The following is a 17,728-nucleotide window of genomic DNA, read 5'->3' as shown; positions in this document are numbered from 1 at the left end:
TGTAGACACCTACATTAGTAAATCAAATTAACATAGCTTATGTTATGACAAGGCCTTACACTCAACTTGATATTTGTGGCGTTATCATAGCTGCATTGGTCCCAAAATATACCTTGTCACTCTTTTTCATGGTATTTCTCTGTCTGAATGTGGTACAGTAACTTTTAATGCTACATCCAGTCATTTCAGAGATTTTTTTAGGTATCAGTGGACAAAATCCTATTGATTTTGGTGAAAATAGAAAAAACGGGTAGAAGGAAATGAGGCATGTAAAGCCCTTTGAATCTTGTTAGCAGATTCAGCAGCTTTTCCATCTCTGTAATTGTCCATGGACAAAGAATCAGTTGATGGCAGCTTATTAACACCTTCCAGCATAACAATACCCCCCCTGCCATCTCAGCTCTGTCCATCCTCCCAATACAGTTTAACATGTTGGACACCCTGAATGACTTCTCTCTCAACCAGAAAGAAAATTTAATATAATGGTATAAAATGGGGGTCATAGAGATCAATGACCAGATCCCATTGTCTGTGGGGTAGATGGAGGATCCCAGAATAAGAGTGGTTGCCGGGATTTCCAGAAGTGGGAGAGATGGGTGGGTGGAACACAAGGAGCTTGTATGGGGGAAATGGAGGGATTCAAGGAGCCCCTGGGGTGTGCAATGAAATTGGCCTACAGAAACTAGGAAGTGTGCATGCCCTCCTAACAACCCTTCTCTTACCCAGCTAAGAATAATTTAAGAGCAGCAATAAACTGTCTTAGGCTTTGTCTACACTACATAGCTTTTAGAGAGACAGCCTTGTCAACACAGTTGTGTTGCTAAAAGTTGAGCATTGTAGCCAATGTTTTTCTGCTCTTTTTCTGACAAAATACTTCCACCCACAATGAGTGGCATGCATGTTGTTTGGCGGAGAACACTCCTGCCCACAAGGCTCTGTTCACACTGGCACTTGTTGTGATAAAACTTTTATCTTTTGGAGATGAGAGGGATTAGCACAGAACCACAAAAATTTTGTTGGTCAATTGCCAATATATTCTCAGTTATTTGTCTTTCCATAAATGTTGCTTTTTGGAATGCTCTTCCTACAAAAATATACGTCAACTATTGGTAAAAGTTCATTTTTGAAAAAAAAAATTAGTGTGCAAGTTCTAATTCCTGTATTTAAATTAATTTGTTGCTGAAAGCAACTTAGATTTTTTTTATTCTGTTTGCAGTCCCATAGTTTCATTTGTTACTGTGAAAGCTGGATTTTTTTTCCTTTACAGAGTCAAATGCTTCCAGTGTAAAATGATTAAAACTATTCTTTTTTCCTAGGTTGAGGCATGTCAAGGGGATTTAAGCACGCTGGCAAATGTAGTAACCTCATTAGCAAGTCTCAGTAAGTCCAAAGACATGTCTCAAAGTAGTGCTGAGCTGTCTATGATTGAAAGTTTAAGCAACGGAGATACATCATTGTCTGAACTCCATCAAGAAGAACAAGCAAGTAGTGATGTTACCAGGTAAGGCACACTACAGTATTTCATTTTTACATATAATTCTTTTTGGTAATCTTACTCAAAGCTTACAAAAGCAAACAATGCAGACAGTTCTTGAGTAAAAATCATTATGGTAAAATATTGAACTTGTGATGAAGAATAACCATACAGAAGTTGCTAATTGAGTTCTGAGTAACATTTTGCACTGAAGTTCCATTCAGAATTAAATATGAGAAATTATATTTGTGTTTGGAAAGAATTTAAATGTAGCTTTGATGGCTAATTTATATTTTCATTATTGTTTTCAGCTCTGGGCATTGGCCTATATACTATATATTCTTTTAGTAGTTTATACCACATAGGAAAAATTATTAATCTTAATCCCCATCTATCTAAGTATTTTAGCATTGAAAAATCCTGGAATGATCATAAAATATTTTCTGTCCATACAGAAGTGTTTCATAAGGATTTTCAGTATTACAGTGGCATTTGAGTTCATCTTACAAATCCTTTGCCCTCACTGGTTTTAATTTGAACCATTTCAGTGCTATTGTAAGTAGATTAAGGAGGCAGTACAGTAGTGCTGTTCCAGGTAATCCTTCCAGCACAATCTTGCCCACCCTTTCCAATCAGCTCAAGTGTTGGCCCAACAGCAGCCAACGTGTAGCATTAATTCACTACACACCATCCATCCTTCACGATCAGGGTCAAAATATTACTGTATTATACCAATGTAAATTTGAAGTAAATCAATTCAGATAATGATTGGTGTAAACTAGTCTAGCTCTAATTAATGCAGCTAAGGATCTGTCCCTAGCCTTCCATTTGCTTTACTCTGCATTTATTCTGTATCAGAAGAGTAGCCGTGTTAATCTTAATCTGCAAAAACAATGAGGAGTCAAGTGGCACCATAAAGACTAAGGGTATGTCAACACTTGCTCCCTAGTTTGAGCTAAGGATGCAAATGTAGCTGACCGAAATTGCTAATGGAGCGGGGATTTAAATATCCCGCGCTTCATTAGCATAATCTCGCCCACACGTTATTCCGCTCAACAGCTGATTCGAACCAGGAAGTGCGTTCCCGGGACACGTTAGTTCAAATTAAACCCCTTAGTTCAAACTAACGTTACTCCTCAAAAAATGCAAATACAAATCCCCGCTTCATTAGCAATTTCAGTCGGCTATATTTGCATCCCTAGCTCGAACTAGGGAGCAAGTGTAGACGTACCCTAACAGGTTTATTTGGGCATAAGTTTTCATGGGCAAAGGCGCTTTTTGTCAGATGCATCTGACGAAGTAGATCTTTGCCCATGAAGGCTTATGCCCAAATAAATCTGATAGTCTTTAAGGTGCCACAGGACTCCTTACTGTTTTTCTAGATACAGACTAACACGACTACTCCTCTGATACTTGTCACAGTGCAAGGCACTGAACTTAGCTGAACAAAAAGGAAATCCATCAACTTAATGAAAAAAACACATGCATCTGACAAAGTGGGCCTTTGTCCATGAAATCTTATGCCAGAATCTTATGCCAGATCTGTTAGTTTTTAAGTTGCCACAGGACTACTCATTGTTTTTGTATTTACTCTGTTATTGCAAGCAGAATGTTTGCCCTGTTGTTTTCTTTATGTACATCACACTCTTCCAGTGTCTTACCCAATTCCCATTTGAAGTCAATGTGTCTTTCCATTGACATCAGTAGGAACCTCACTGCGCCCTCAACCTGTATACCATAAAAGACAGGACTTAGAAGAATATAATAGTTTGTAATGGTGTACTTCAAGACTAGTGTACAAAATGTACATGGGAACAGAAGTAAGATAGCACAGGCCACATTCTCTTTCCCTTACACTTTTAAGTGCCTAACTGCACCTTTTAATTTCCTGTGTGTATTTTTTTTAAATTGACAAATGTATAGCATATATTTAATAAGCAAAATGCGGGAGCTTTAACCTTGCATAATCATTCTTTCTTCTTCGAGAGACGTCCCTGTGGGTGCTCCACAGCGGGTGTCAGTGTGGCCCAGTGCTGCAAACCGGATTCTTCTCATTAGAACATACATAAGAACGGCCGTACTGGGTCAGACCAAAGGTCCATCTAGCCCAGTATCCTGTCTACCGACAGTGGCCAGCACCAGGTGCCCCAGAGAGGGTGGACCGAAGACAATGATCAAGCGATTTGTCTCCTGCCATCCCTCTCCAGCCTCTGACAAACAAGGCCAAGGACACCATTTTATCCCCTGGCTAATAGCCTTTTATGAACCTAACTTCCATGAATTTATCCAGCTTCTCTTTATCCAACTTCTCAGCAGTGCCTAGAGTGGCCGCACATGTGCAGTGAGCAGGATGCGTGAACGCCGTGCTGTGCAACCACACATGTGCGGCTACTCTCCCCTCAGTTCCTTCTTACCATCCCTGGCTTAAGACGGACAGTGTTGTTTTGCTGTAGTTAAGTAGTTCATTTCACTCATTTCTTGTTGCTTTTCCCTTCGTTCATTTTATCAAAGTTTGCCTCCTTTAAAAACAACCACAACAAAACCCTACCAAAAAAAACCTACACGGAAAAAACCTGTTATCCAAGTTGTTTTTCCCAGTTGCTTTGGTGTCCCCTGTTGGATAGCAATGCCTGGGTTACCAGGATTTAAATTCTGCTCCACTTGTAATGACACAATGCCTGTCTCCAGTGGACACTCGAGATGTATCATATACCTAGGCAAGGGTCACATACAGCAGGACTGCCACCACTGTGCCAAGCTTAAGGTGCGTACACACAGGGTTAGAGACTTATCCTTGAAGATGCTTATCCTTGAAAAAAGCACAGCACTCAGCTTCCAATCCAAGAACTTAATGGCCCAATAAGCAGAAACCTGAGAAGGGGAAAAAATCCTGTAAGAAATGTGCCTCCTCTCTACCTCATAAATTACAGTCCTTCAAGCGGCACATGACCGAGAAATTGGCACCCAGAGTTGAGGCCACACCTCAGCACGTATGATGTGCCTGGCATCCAGCATGGTACCGCTAAACAGAGCTTGAGAAAATCCCGCACCGAGACTACAGGCCTGAATGTACCTGCCTTAACAAGCTCAGTGACCATGGCAGCACCAGAGAAACCGAAGGCAGAATCATCAGCCCCAAGACTGAATTCACTCAGCACTGCAACCTGCACTGGCATCAGACTCCAGTACCGTCATTGCAGCTGCTGGTGCCACAATCATATAGTTACTGCAACAGTCATCGGTGCCAACAGGCCCGCAGTCAACATCAGCACTGCTTACAGCACTGTCATTTAATGGCACCATCTACACTGGCACTAAGGTACCTCCATCCCAAGGATCTCACCATCTCTTCTATCTTTAATTCCTCATTCCTCAGCACGATGCATTGCTGACCACAGCGGCACCAATGCACATCTCTTCTCCCACACTTCTGTCTAGTGACAGAGATGATGGAGCGAAGTATCGTTTTCACCTCAACTGTCACCCAGCACTGAAGTCTCAGTACTGTCCTCCCATCCCATTTTTAGGCATTCAATGGGGGCTGCAAATCCCCCTGGGGACCACACCCATGGATGCCACCACCCATGTCATACGGCGTTCAGTGGCACTACTGGAGCCAATGGGCATATAATTATAGGAGAAAGCATACCAAAAAGACAAACAACCAACCTGTGGCTTCCCCTCCCCCTCAGTCTCCATTTCCTCAGAAGCTACTGAAGGATACACCAGATCAGCAAATGCATGATTCAGGACCAGATACTACTCCTGACACTAACTCATCATCCTGAAGTGGTAATGATGAAGTGGTAATGCCACCACCTCTGACATCAGCCAATGACTTCACGTCCTTTCAGGACCTTTTTAAAAGGGTGGTGGTGGATTTGAATTTTGCCATAGAGGAAGTCTCCGAGACCCAGCATGAGCTTATGAACATATTACAGGCCACCCCTACCACAAAGGTTGCTCTGCCCATAAATCCTGCGATCACAGACCCTGTGAAAACAATTTGGCAGACCCCTGCAACCATACGGCTCACCTGCAAAAGGGCAGATAGGAAATATTATGTTCCCCCATAGGGTTCTGAATTTCTGTTCACCTACCCACCACCTAAGTCTTTGGTAGTCGAAACCATGCACCAAAGAAATAAACAGCACCAACTATGATCCACCCCTGCTGACGAGAACAGCCAGCAGCTAGATCTCTTCGGTAGAAAGGTCTATACATCATTGACCCTACAGTTTAGAGCTGTTAATTACACCGCATTGCTCAGTAAATATGACTTCAATAATTATTCAAAGTTTAATACAGTTATTGATGACATACTCGAGGCAAACAATTTAAGACAGTAATTGCAGAAAAGCATGCGATTTCTCATACAGTTTTACAAGCCGCCCTCGACACTGCTGATATGGCCACTAGGTCAACAACCACTACGGTAGTTATGAGGAGAGCCTCTTGGTTTAACTCTGCAGCGTTTCCAAGGGAAATACAGTCCACAGCGGAGGATCTCCCATTCGAGGGCAAGAAGCTCTTCTTGACAAAAACCAACATTCTCCATTCCATAAAGGACTCAAGGGCGACTCTGCGCTCCCTGGGTATTCACGTGCCTGCAACCAGAATGAGACAGTATAGGTACCAACCCAAGACCCAGATATCCTTCATACACTTATCACCAACAGAGACAAGATCACCAGACTCAACAACGTGGTCAGGGCAGGCAGTAGTGCAGACTTAACTAAACCAGTGCTGCAAACCAGCCACCTAAACAAAACAAGCAAATTTGAGGCCTTGGTCAAGGGACTGAAAACATCCTCCCCTGCTCCAGAGTTGCTACTTTCTGACAAAATATTCCATCATTGACTTCTGCCCTTTTACACCACTTGGCAGGACAAAACATCTGAATAGCGGGTGATACAATCAATCTGTACAGATTTTATTTCCATTCCCCCACTCACGCACCTGCCTCATCCCTCTTCAGGGACCACTCTCACAATGTAATCCTACAACAGGATTACAATGGGCACTATAGAAGGGTTTTTAAGGGGTCTGAGAGTGGCTTCTACTCACATTACTTCCTCACTCAGAAGAAGAACAGTGGATGGTGCCCCATTTTAGACCTTAGAATCTTCAACAAATTTCTAAAATGGCAAAAGTTCAAGATGGTAACATTGATCACCATAATTCCTGTGCTGGAGCTGGGCAACTGGTTTTCATGTCTCAATTTACAGGATGCCTGTTTTCATATCTACGTTCATCCTGCCCCTAGGAACTTTCTCTGCTTTGTCCTAGGTATTCACTGCTACCAATATACTGTCCTGCCATTTGGACTATCAATGGCATTGAGGGTCTTCTCCAAGATTCTTGCAGTAGTCACTGCCTACCTAAGGAAACTCGACATCATTTTTCCCTATCTTGATGACTGCCTGATCAAATCCAAATCAGAGGCACAGTCCCATCATGATATCCATACTGTCATGACTTTCTTCCACTTGTTGGGGCTACTAATAAATGAAACCAAGTCATTGCTCACACCGGTACAGCCCATAGAGTTTATAGGGGCACAACTTAACCCAAGAGTGGCAATAGCTTCCTTGCCTCTCAAAAGATGTATGAAAATCAGTGACCTGGTTCAAAAGCTATGCATAATCATAGAATCCTGGAACTGGAAGGGACCTTGAGAGGTCATCGAGTCCAGTCCCCTGCCCTCAGCAGGACCAAACACTTCCCTAACAGATGTCTATCTAACCTGCTCTTAAATTTCCTAGATACTCAAAAACTGCTATCATGTCCCCTCTCAGTCTAAAAAAGTATTACAAGGAGGAGGGAGAAAAATTGTTCTCCTTGGCCTCACATGATAGGACAAGAAGCATTTAGGAAAAACTTCCTGTCAGGATGGTTAAACATTGGAATAAATCGCCTTGGGAAGATGTGGAATCTCCATCGCTGGAGAAATTTAAGAGCCTATCAACAAAGCAAACTGATTTTCTAGTCATTTTTTTCATGTATTTTCTGCTGGATGGTGGTTATCAAAGATCCAAAATAAAACTCTCCTAGAATAAATTTAAACCATACTTTAAATTCCCTTCATGCTGCAATTTAATACATCCCTTTTGTTCCTTAGCTAGATGATAGCCTAATTGTCCATAATCATTCTTCCCTACTGCTGGATAAAATCTATATACCCATTCGTGACTGAGGGAAATGGAAAGGAACTGGAATTACTCAGAATAAAGGAAATCCATAGTATGCATAAACTACTCAACACGGCTTGTCTCATTTCATGAGTTATGATTTCCTTTTTTGTCCACTTTATTCTAGACCTTCCTTTCTTTAGAACTTTATCTTGCAGCTTTTACTCATACTTGTAAATGTTAAAGGTAATGGTACTTCCTGTATCAGCAAGGGCTACAGGGCTGAGCCCCTTGGGTGTGTTTACACAGCGATTAGACACCCACAATTGACCTATGCCAGTGAACTTAGGGTGTGGGGCTGTTTAACTGCAGTGTAGATATCCAGACTTAAACTACAGCCTGGCCTCTAGGACCCTGTGAAGTAGGAGCGTCTTTGAGCTTGAGCTGGAATACCCTCGATGAAACAGCCCCACAGTCTCAGTATTGAGATGTGAGTCAGCTGGCACAGGCAGCCACAGGTGTTAAAGGTAGTGTAATGTAGTGTAGACATGCCATTAGGGAGCAGGGCTTGTAAAACTTGGCTTGCTTTGCAGAGGGAATTGTGGTGTAGAAGGGAAAAGGATTTCCTTGGAGTCAAATATTTAATGCATGAGTATTGAAACCTTATTTCCTTATTTCTTATCTAAGGAAGGGATGATAGGTGCATGTTTCACCACTTTGCTTCCTGTCCTTAGTTCCTGAAGGGGGCTACGCAGCCCAAACCTAGATGGCCAAGTGGGTTGAGGTAGATCAGAGAGCCCTCTAGACTGTTTTGGCCTGCTCTCCATGACACCATCTTTGGCAGCAATAGCATTACAGTAAAACCTGTGTTATCCGGCACACTTGGGGATTAGGGCGTTCCAATTATGTAAAGATTCCTGTTATCTGAGGGTCCCATCAACCTAAGAAAAACCAGTGGACAATAATAGTAAAACTCAAGTTTTTAATATTGGAAGTTTTGTAGTGTGAGGCACATTTCTATTTTGGTGTCACATTTTTATTTTGAGTTAAAGATGATTACTTCTTAAATAAAAAATTGTTAAGCCAATCTTGGTAAACCAGTCCAGCCAGGCTTGTGCGCCTGAAGATGTGACAGCATTGTGGCTGGGGGACAGTGTCAGTTATCAAAGTTTTCTGGCTAACAGAGTGCTGGATAACAAAGGTTTCACTGTATTTAGCTTCTCCATGTAGATAAATGCTTTGATAGGGCTCTCTCTTTGCCTTAATGTTCCGTTTTCTGATAGCTGCTCTCTTACTTAAGTATTTTGGGTAGAGAGTGAGCACTGTGTTAGTGCAGAGAGCCCGGAAAAGGCTCCCAAGGTGACAGCCACTGGGCTGCTGTTTCTGCCGCCACCCCCAGACTGCCAGGAGGAAACCCCAGGGATCTGCTCCTTTGATGTTGTAGGAGGAGGCAAAGCTTACTTCTGCCTTGAAGATGGAGAGTTCTCATGGATTCTGTGCACACAACCTTCTCTCTCATTTTCTCTTTCAACCTCCTCCCCCAATATTTGTTTTTAAAATGAGGCTTGTAGTAGACTAAGTAAGGTGTAGGGACAGAGCAGTGCTATAGTGATTTTCAAATTATCAGAAGGGAGCAAAATGTAATATATTTGGAAATACAAGCCTATACAAACACTGTCTAGACTGAAGCCTACACTAAATAATGATTTTACATTTTCCTTGCTTTTACTGTATAATTTGACTTAACTCATAGGTGGTAATGTTTTTTCATAGGGCATTTGATACACTTGCGAAAGCACTAAACCCAGGAGAGAGTGCAGCTTGTCAGAGTTCTGCAGAGAGTATTGAAGCTAATGTACATCTGATTGGTGGAGAAACAAGCATGAATATTGTTGAAATAGAGGGGCCACTTCTCAGCGACGCACACGTAGCTTTCAGGGTATTTTATATGTTTTTAACTTATAACAGTTAAAACTAATTTCTTAGCCATTTTAAAAGTTCATGAATTTGGTATGCATTTGTTTGAATTTCATAAAGAATAATCATGTGTATTGAAATACTGTAATTCTTGTTCTTAAGAATACACTGCTTTTGTTCAATGGTTAGCTACTTTTTGTTCAGGAAAATAAACATCCCTCCTAAGTGCTTTTGCAGCACAGCTTACTACAGGCAGTCCCTGACTTACGCGGCTCCAACTTATGTCAGATCCGCACTTACGAACAGGGCTTTTCTCGCCCCGGAGCTCACGGGCGGCGGGTCGCCACCCGTGTCCTCCAGGGCGAGAAAAGCTTCTCTCGGTCTCCCTGGTCTGCTGGGGGGGTCCAGCAAAGCCGCTGGACCCCCCCAGCAGACCAGGGACACCCGAGCAAAGCCGCCCAGGCTGCGGGAGTCCCGCCGCCTGGGCGGCTTTGCTCATTTGCCCCGGAGCAAAGCCGCCCAGGCAGCGGGACTCCCGCCGCCTGGGTGGCTTTGCTCCTGTATCTCCTGTATTTCAAGGCTGTATCTCATTCATGTTATTTTAAAAATACATTACTTTTTTCCTTGCAAGACATATCAGACAACTTACATCAAAGACTATTTTTGTAATATTTTAACAAGAAATAAGATAACTAATTGTACAATTCCTTTTTGCACCAGCTCACCATGCCTTCTCCTATGCCTGAATACCTGAATGTTCATTACATCTGTGAATCAGCCTCTAGACTGCTCTTTTTGTCCATGCACTGGGCACGCTCCATTCCTTCCTTCCAAGCTCTAGGGTGAGTGTTCAAACATTCTTTAATATAATCAATGAACCATTTGTCCTGGAATATATTCTTTGTAGCCTATCAGGGCTCACAGAGGGGCTCTTCCCCCTCCGGGTCAGTGGGCAGCCACTCCACCTAGGTCCATTGAGTCCTGTAGTCCTGGGTCTTAGGCCTGTATCAGGCTCAGCCAACAGTACTGACTCTAGAAGGCCATGGCCAAGGAACAGGGAGAGGCAGCAAACAGACAATTAGTTAGAGTAGCCCAGGCCCTGGGTTAGGGAAGGGCAGCAAACAAACCAGTACTGTCGACTCTGACTTCCAGATACTGGAACTGGAGAACAAATGATGGAACACTAGATACATTGCCCATTCTGTTCATTCCTTTTGAAGCATCTGATGCAGATCACCTTGCAGAAGGCAAGATACTGTGCTAGATCAACCAGATCAATAGGTTTGGATTATTATAAATTGTACATTTGAAAAATCACTTTTTTGTTGCTTTTTTTTAAATATCCCTAATAATACATCTAAACAGTTAAATGTATCTGTTAGAACTGCTGAGTATTTTTCATTAGAAACATGAAGTTTAAAGTGAAAATAATTGCATTCCATTAGAAAATGAAAACCTACATATGGTTGTTGGCAGAGAGAGCTGAACTTGTCTGTGCGTACCATCATTTCTTGAATTACTCACCTTTTAACATATGATTTCCTGTGGTATATAAATTGCAAGCGGTGAGATTGCACTCAGCCTGTAGTTGCAAATGAGATGTGATGCTGATGAGAATTGCCATATTAAGATAGATAGGGGCTGATATACAGCTACCTATATGCCTTGGGCATTGTTCTACTTTTGCAGATCAATTATTGGTAGTCATTGTACCATTATTAACCTAATCTAGAAGATAGTTAAATATATTAGTAAAGTTTATCAAACATTGAGACAGGGTGAAGGTATTGCAGGGAGTGGCAAATACCAGAAGTAAATGATTTCTCATAACTAAAAGCAGTTTTTATTATTCACTTTATATTTTAAGAACTTGCCTTGTGTCCAGCAGAATCCATTAACTCTCTTAAGTTTCTTAGTTCTGATATAGTTAATGTAGTTCTGCATGACATGAGGAAATGCATTTAATTCCAAGATAAAGGGAAGCATCTTGTGTACACTCTACTGCCAGGTGTCATTTTATGAGAGTAATTTCAGAACATATGCTTACAAAAAACCAAATGGTTAAGAATACTATAGCAACTATGACAAAATTGGAGAATAATGCAAATTAACCTTCATCCAAACATAAGTCATATTGGTCTCTGCACACATCTAAAATGCCTTGGATAAATTCTTCGTGATTGTCTTGCATTCTGTCTGTTTCTTCTCTGTGGCTAAATCAAATACTGAAACAGCTGATTGATCAATGCTTTAGGAGCTATTATGAATAGCTTCACATTCCTATTTATATCTGTCAAGAGCACACAAAGGAAAACACTTATGTGACAGTAATAACTACATTCCTCTCTGACATCAAATAACTTATGAATCTGTAGTTTTGGAGCATTGTTTCTGAAAGTGGTGAGCTGCCCATTTTCCAACTTGCTTATGTGAAGCTTGATTTGGAGCGATCACTTGTGGTTGCTTAACTGATTGAAGTACGGTTGATTTATATCAGAGAGGTAGCCATCTTAGTCTGTATCTGCAAAAACAACAAGGAGTCCTTTGGCACCTTAAAGACTAACAGATTTATTTGGGCACTTTGTAAGATGCATTGGAGTGGAAATTACAGAGGCAGGCATAAATATACTAGCACATGAAAAGAAGGGAGTTTCTTAATCAAGTGAAGGATCAGTACTAACTGATCAACAGTTGAGGAGGAAGTGTGAATACCAAGAGAGGGAAAATTGCTTGTGCAGTAAGCCAGCAAGTCCCTGTTCAGACCCAGTCCCTATTCAGACCCAGATTAATAATGTCAAGTTTGCAAATGAATTGCAGCTCTGCAGTTTCTCTTTGAAATCTCTTTTTGAAGAGAAGTCTCTTTTTGAAGTAGCAATACCAGATGTGCAAGTGAATGAGCCCCTGATGTTGTGGCTTATGTGATTAGGTCCTATGATGGTGTCACTTAAATAGATATGAAGGCAGAGTTGGCAGTGAGATTTGTTTCATGGATTGGTGCCTGGATTGGTGTTTCTTTGGTGTGGTGTATAGTTGCTGGTGAGTATTTGCTTCAGGTTGGGGGGTTGTCTCTAAGCGAGGACTGACCTGTCTTCCAAGGTCTGTGAGAATGAGGGTTCATTTTCCAGGATAGGTTGTAGATCGTTGATTGTGTGCTGGAGATGTTTTAGCTGAGGGCTGTAGGTGATGGCCATTGATGTTTCATAATTTACCTTGTTGGGTCTGTCCTGTAGTAGGTGATACCTATCTGTCTCTATCAATCTATTTCCTCACCTGCACAGGTGAGTATTGTAGTTTAAAAATGCTTGATAAATATCTTATAGGTGTTTGTCCCCCTCTCTTATGGATTGGAGCAAATGCAGTTGTATCTTAGGGCTTGCCTATAGACAATGGATTGTGTGATGTTTCCTGTATGAAAGCTGGAGACATGTATGTAAGTATAGTGATCAATAAGTTTCCAGTAGAGGGTGTTGTCTGTGTGCCCATCACTTATTTGCACTGTAGTTTCCAAAAAATGTATCTCTTGTGTGGAATGGTCTACTCAAGGCTAAAGTTGATGATGAGGTGGAAATTGTTGAAATGCTGGAATTCTTCAAAGGCGTCCTTCCCGTGGGTCCATATGATAAAGATGTCATCAGTATAGTGCAAGTTGAGGAGCAGTGATAGAATAATACTTCCCCAGTTTTTGTTCTCTAAGTCAGCCATAAAAATGTTGGCGTACTACGAGGCCATGTGGGTACCCATAGCAGTGCTGCTGACTTGAAGGCATAAATTGCCCCCATATTAGGAATATACCTGTAATTGTTTAAACGGTTAATCAATAAGCATCAACTTATCGATTTCTGTTAGTTACACACCAGCCACCCGGGAGCTGGCTGTCACCCTGAAGTATGGGATCTGCAGTATAAAAGATATACTGCAGTACCCACAGCACATGTAACTATGTAACCGCTAGGATTTTTAACTGTTACAATTAAATTTTTACACAATTTTTTACATTTCTTCTCCAAATCTGAAATGGTTGTGGGTGAGGACAGATTCACAGAGCTCAGCCACTAGGTGTGCTGTGCCATCATCGAGGATACAGTTCCTGACACCTTGTAGTCCATCTTCATGTGGAATGCTGGTGTAGAGACCTTCTACATCAATAGTGGTTGGGATGGTGTGTTCAAAAACATCCTCAAGGCCAATGGTCCCCAACGCGGTGCCCGCGGGTGCCATGGCGCCCGCCGGGCCATTTCTGTGAGCCCGCCGAGTGATTGGGGCCAGCCCCGCCCCCAGGCACACAGCACAGAGGTGGCGCCAGCCCCGGGCGCGCAGGACATGGGCGGTCCCGCCCCCAGGTGCGCGGTGCATGGGCTGTGCTGGCCCTGGACGTGCGGCGTATAGGCGTCCCCACCGCTGGGCACACGGCACAGCAGCGGCGCCAGCTCCAGGCGCGGGGCGCATGGGCGCTGCTGGTACATGGGCGTGCGGTACAGGAGTGGCGTTGGTTCCCGGCATGCAACTCATGGGCTGTTCCGGCCCCGGGCGCGCTGCACAGGAGCGGCGCTGGCCCCGGGCGCCTGGTGTATGGGCAGCCCCACTCCTGGGCATGCGGTACAGGAGCGGCGCCGGCGCCGGGAGTGCGGCGCATGGATGGCGCCGGCATTGGGCATGCGGCGTGTGGGTGGCCTGGGTGCATGTGCGGCAGCCCTCCCCCGGCGCGTGAGTGGCCCCGGGCGCCCTGCAGCCCCAAAAGGTTGGGAACCAGTACTCAAGGCATTGTCATTTCCTCAGGAAGTCAGTGGTGTCTTGAAAATAGATACAAGGTAGCGTAGGGTCTGAAGAGAGTCCACATAGCCAGAGAATCCTGCTATTAGATTGCCAATGCCTATGATGATCGGGTGTCCAGGATTTCCAGATTTTTAGTTGATTTACATACACAATATAATCTTAATGAAAAATAATGTACCTCGTATAATTGAAACCTTTCCTTGTGAAAGGTGCAAGCAGGAGTAAAAATAATTCTGCCAAAAAATCCTTAAGTGCCATAAAATGAAATAGTTTGCAGAATAAATAAATGGAATAAAATGTCATAAATATAGCATTGATGTGTATTTAAATATCATACTTTATCCAGGAGGATTCCAAAGCACTTTATAGATCAATGTGGTATATATGTTCCCTTACAGAAGGTTTTATAATAAAAGCAATAAAGATAAACTATTGAGAGAAAGATAAACTACAGAAGACTTATTTCTATTCCAAAGAGTAAAGCTTTGCAAAGGAAATGACAAAAAGCTTATGAAAATCCTACCTCATTCATTTAGATGTTGGGAGAATAATCCTTTGTTCAGTGGGTTTGGCTGTTTTGATAAGGAAAGGGAATATATTTAGAAAAGACAGAAGAGCTTATTTATTACCGTTTATCTTGCATTAGCACCTTTCTCAGCTTTGAGGCGTATAGAGCTATGTGTTGCTCAGACATATACTAAGATATAATTTGTGCCCTCACAGTTTAAAAGCTTGACAGATTGTTTTAATGCAGGCTGTCAGAGGTTTACTCACATTTTTTAATTTGAGCGTGTTTTCTTCTGTATCTGTAAAGTGGTTTAGAAAGGGAATTATATCTTAATTGACACTTCATTTCATTTTCTATATTTTATGTTTAAGCAACAATTGTCATGATGCAGACAAATTTCTGACTAATGATTGGTTGTAAGGAGCTAATGGCGCAAATTAGAGCCAACAGTCATGTATCAGTGAGGAAGACAGAAACATATTTAATCTAGTTAGATTAGGCAGATGATACCAAGCTGGGAGGGGTTGCGACTGCTCTGGAGGATAGGGTCATAATTCAAAGTGATCTGGACAAATTGGAGAAATGGTCTGAGGTAAACAGGATGAAGTTTAATAAAGACAAATGCAAAGTGCTCCACTTAGGAAGGAACAATCTGTTTCACACATACAGAATGGGAAGCGACCGTCTAGGAAGGAGTACGGCAGAAAGGAATCTAGGGGTTATAGTGGACCACAAGTTGAATATGAGTCAGCAGTGTGATGCTGTTGCAAAAAAAGCAAACATGATTCTGGGATGCATGAACAGGTGTGTTGTGAGCAAGACACGAGAAGTCATTCTTCCGCTCTACTCTGCGCTGGTTAGGCCTCAGTTGGAGTATTGTGTCCAGTTCTGGGCACCGCATTTCAAGAAAGACGTGGAGAAATTGGAAAGAGTCTAGAGAAGAGCAACGAGAATGATTAAAGGTCTAGAGAACATGACCTATGAAAGAAGGCTGAAAGAATTGGGTTTGTTGAGAAGACTGAGGGAGGACATGATAGCCGTTTTCAGGTATCTAAAAGGGTGTCATAAGGAGGAGGGAGAAAAGTTGTTCATCTTGGCCTCTGAGGATAGAACAAGAAGCAATGGGCTTAAACTGCAGCAAAGGAGGTTTAGGTTGGACATTAGGAAAAAGTTTCTAACTGTCAGGGTAGTTAAACACTGGAATAAATTGCCCAGGGAGGTTGTGGAATCCCTGTCTCTGGAGATATTTAAGAGTAGATTAGATAAATGTCTATCAGGGATGGGCTAGACAGTATTTGATCATGCCATGGGGGCAGGGGACTGGACTCGATGACCTCTCGAGGTCCCTTTCAGTCCTAGTATTCTGTGAGTCTATGATTCTAGTTTCCCGCTCAGAGCAGCATAGTCTTGAGCAGGGAAACCAGTCATTGCTTTTTCTTCCTTCTCTCTCTTCCCCTTCTTCCCAGTTATTAGTGATTTCCCATAAATTCCATCATCACCCTTCAGTAGTAAGTGATTTTAGGTAGCTGTTTGAGCTTTTTATCCATAGCAAGCTGTGTTTGTTGTTTTGGTATATTGATTTGGTTAATGATGTAATAATAATGGTCTGGAGTCACTACTGTACCAAGATCTGTTTGATGCCAGAGACATTGGCAGTAGAGCTTTTAAGTAGCCAGTTATAGCTCCCCCAGCTCTTTGGGTCTAGGTGTTGTTTTCCAGACTAGAGGGCTGCATCTAGACTGGCAAGTTTTTCCGCAAAAGCAGCTGCTTTTGCGCAAAAACTTGCCAGCTGTCTACATTGGCCGCTTGATTTTGCACAAAAGCACTGACATTCTACTGTCTGAAATCAGTGCTTCTTGCGCAAATGCTTTGACGTTCCCGTTCGGGCAAAAGCCCTTTTCTGGAAATGTTTTTGCGCAAGTGGGACAGTGTAGACTGCTAAAAACTGTTTTGTGCAAAAAAGCCCCGATGGCGAAAATGGCGATCAGGGCTTTCTTGCTCAAAACCGCGTCTAGATTGGCACAGACGCTTTTCCGCAAAAAGTGCTTTTGCACAAAAGCGTCCGTGCCAATCTAGACGCTCTTTTCCACTAATGCTTTTAATGGAAAAACTTTTCTGCTAAAAGTATTTCCGCAAAATCATGCCAGTCTAGACGCAGCCGAGCAGTGTGAAAACTGCTGTAACCTATGCTACCTGGCTATAATCCCTAGGGAATTGTACATCAACTGTGAATTAGCAGAGTGCACCATGCTGAAACTGTGCCCCACTGTACAATTTGTGCCAGGGGCTGCAAGAGCACAACTGATGTAGGAATGGACTGCTTCAGCTCTGTGCCTACAGGAGAGATGCAGCCTGCAGCACAAAGGGAACTGGGTCAAAGCAGAGAATCTGGCTCAGCTCTGGAAAATTCTAGAGACCTTTCTACACTAATCAGTCATTCAGCTTATAAATAACATTGCAATAGAATGTAAGTGCTGCTTCTCAGAGAATTACATTAACCTTACAAAGATTCAGTAGTATGTTTTATTTTCTTAAGTCTTTTTTAGGTTCTTAGGTTTTTTTATTTGCTATAAATTGTCTTTATTGGCCAAATTTTCAAATATAGGTGCCTGAAGTAAGAGACATAAATAAAGTAAACTCCTTTATACTGGGGCTTAGTTCTTGTTGACAGTAAGTTGTAGGTGTTTAAACAGGGCCAGCCCACAATATTTTGGCACCTGAGGCGGGGAGCTCAAATGACGCCCCCATGACTCCTCGCTGTACCAGCAGCAGACACAATTTTCTACACTCTGGGTCCTCGTGGCACGCGCACACACACACACGCACACACAGAGTCTGGTACCTGAGGCAGCCACCTCAGTTTGCCTCATGGTAAGGCCAGCCCTGTGTTTAAAGGCCTGGTGATGAGAGTGGGGGCAAAAGGGA

The 17,728-nt window shown here is 42.6% G+C and overlaps 1 protein-coding gene and 1 long non-coding RNA gene across 10 annotated transcripts in view; one reads left to right on the top strand and one right to left on the bottom strand.

The window, feature by feature from the left end:
* NR2C1 (nuclear receptor subfamily 2 group C member 1) overlaps positions 1-17,728 on the top strand; it is a 114,897-nt gene that overhangs the window by 72,353 nt on the left and 24,816 nt on the right. For all 9 annotated transcript variants that reach the window (XM_075933450.1, XM_075933426.1, XM_075933460.1 and 6 more), the window contains 3 exons: positions 1,317-1,501; positions 9,379-9,544; positions 10,243-10,364. In XM_075933450.1, coding sequence (XP_075789565.1) covers positions 1,317-1,501; positions 9,379-9,544; positions 10,243-10,364 — 473 coding nt within the window. The remainder of the gene's footprint in view (positions 1-1,316; positions 1,502-9,378; positions 9,545-10,242; positions 10,365-17,728) is intronic.
* LOC112545005 (uncharacterized) overlaps positions 1-17,728 on the bottom strand; it is a 48,733-nt gene that overhangs the window by 25,801 nt on the left and 5,204 nt on the right. The window contains exon 2 of the long non-coding RNA XR_012905176.1: positions 14,819-14,867. This is a non-coding gene — a long non-coding RNA (uncharacterized LOC112545005). The remainder of the gene's footprint in view (positions 1-14,818; positions 14,868-17,728) is intronic.

Source organism: Pelodiscus sinensis, chromosome 1 (assembly GCF_049634645.1).
Source record: "Pelodiscus sinensis isolate JC-2024 chromosome 1, ASM4963464v1, whole genome shotgun sequence".
NCBI classification, from domain to species: domain Eukaryota; kingdom Metazoa; phylum Chordata; order Testudines; family Trionychidae; genus Pelodiscus; species Pelodiscus sinensis.
Note: the sequence above shows the minus strand (reverse complement) of the source record. Positions and strands in the feature narration are given on the sequence as shown.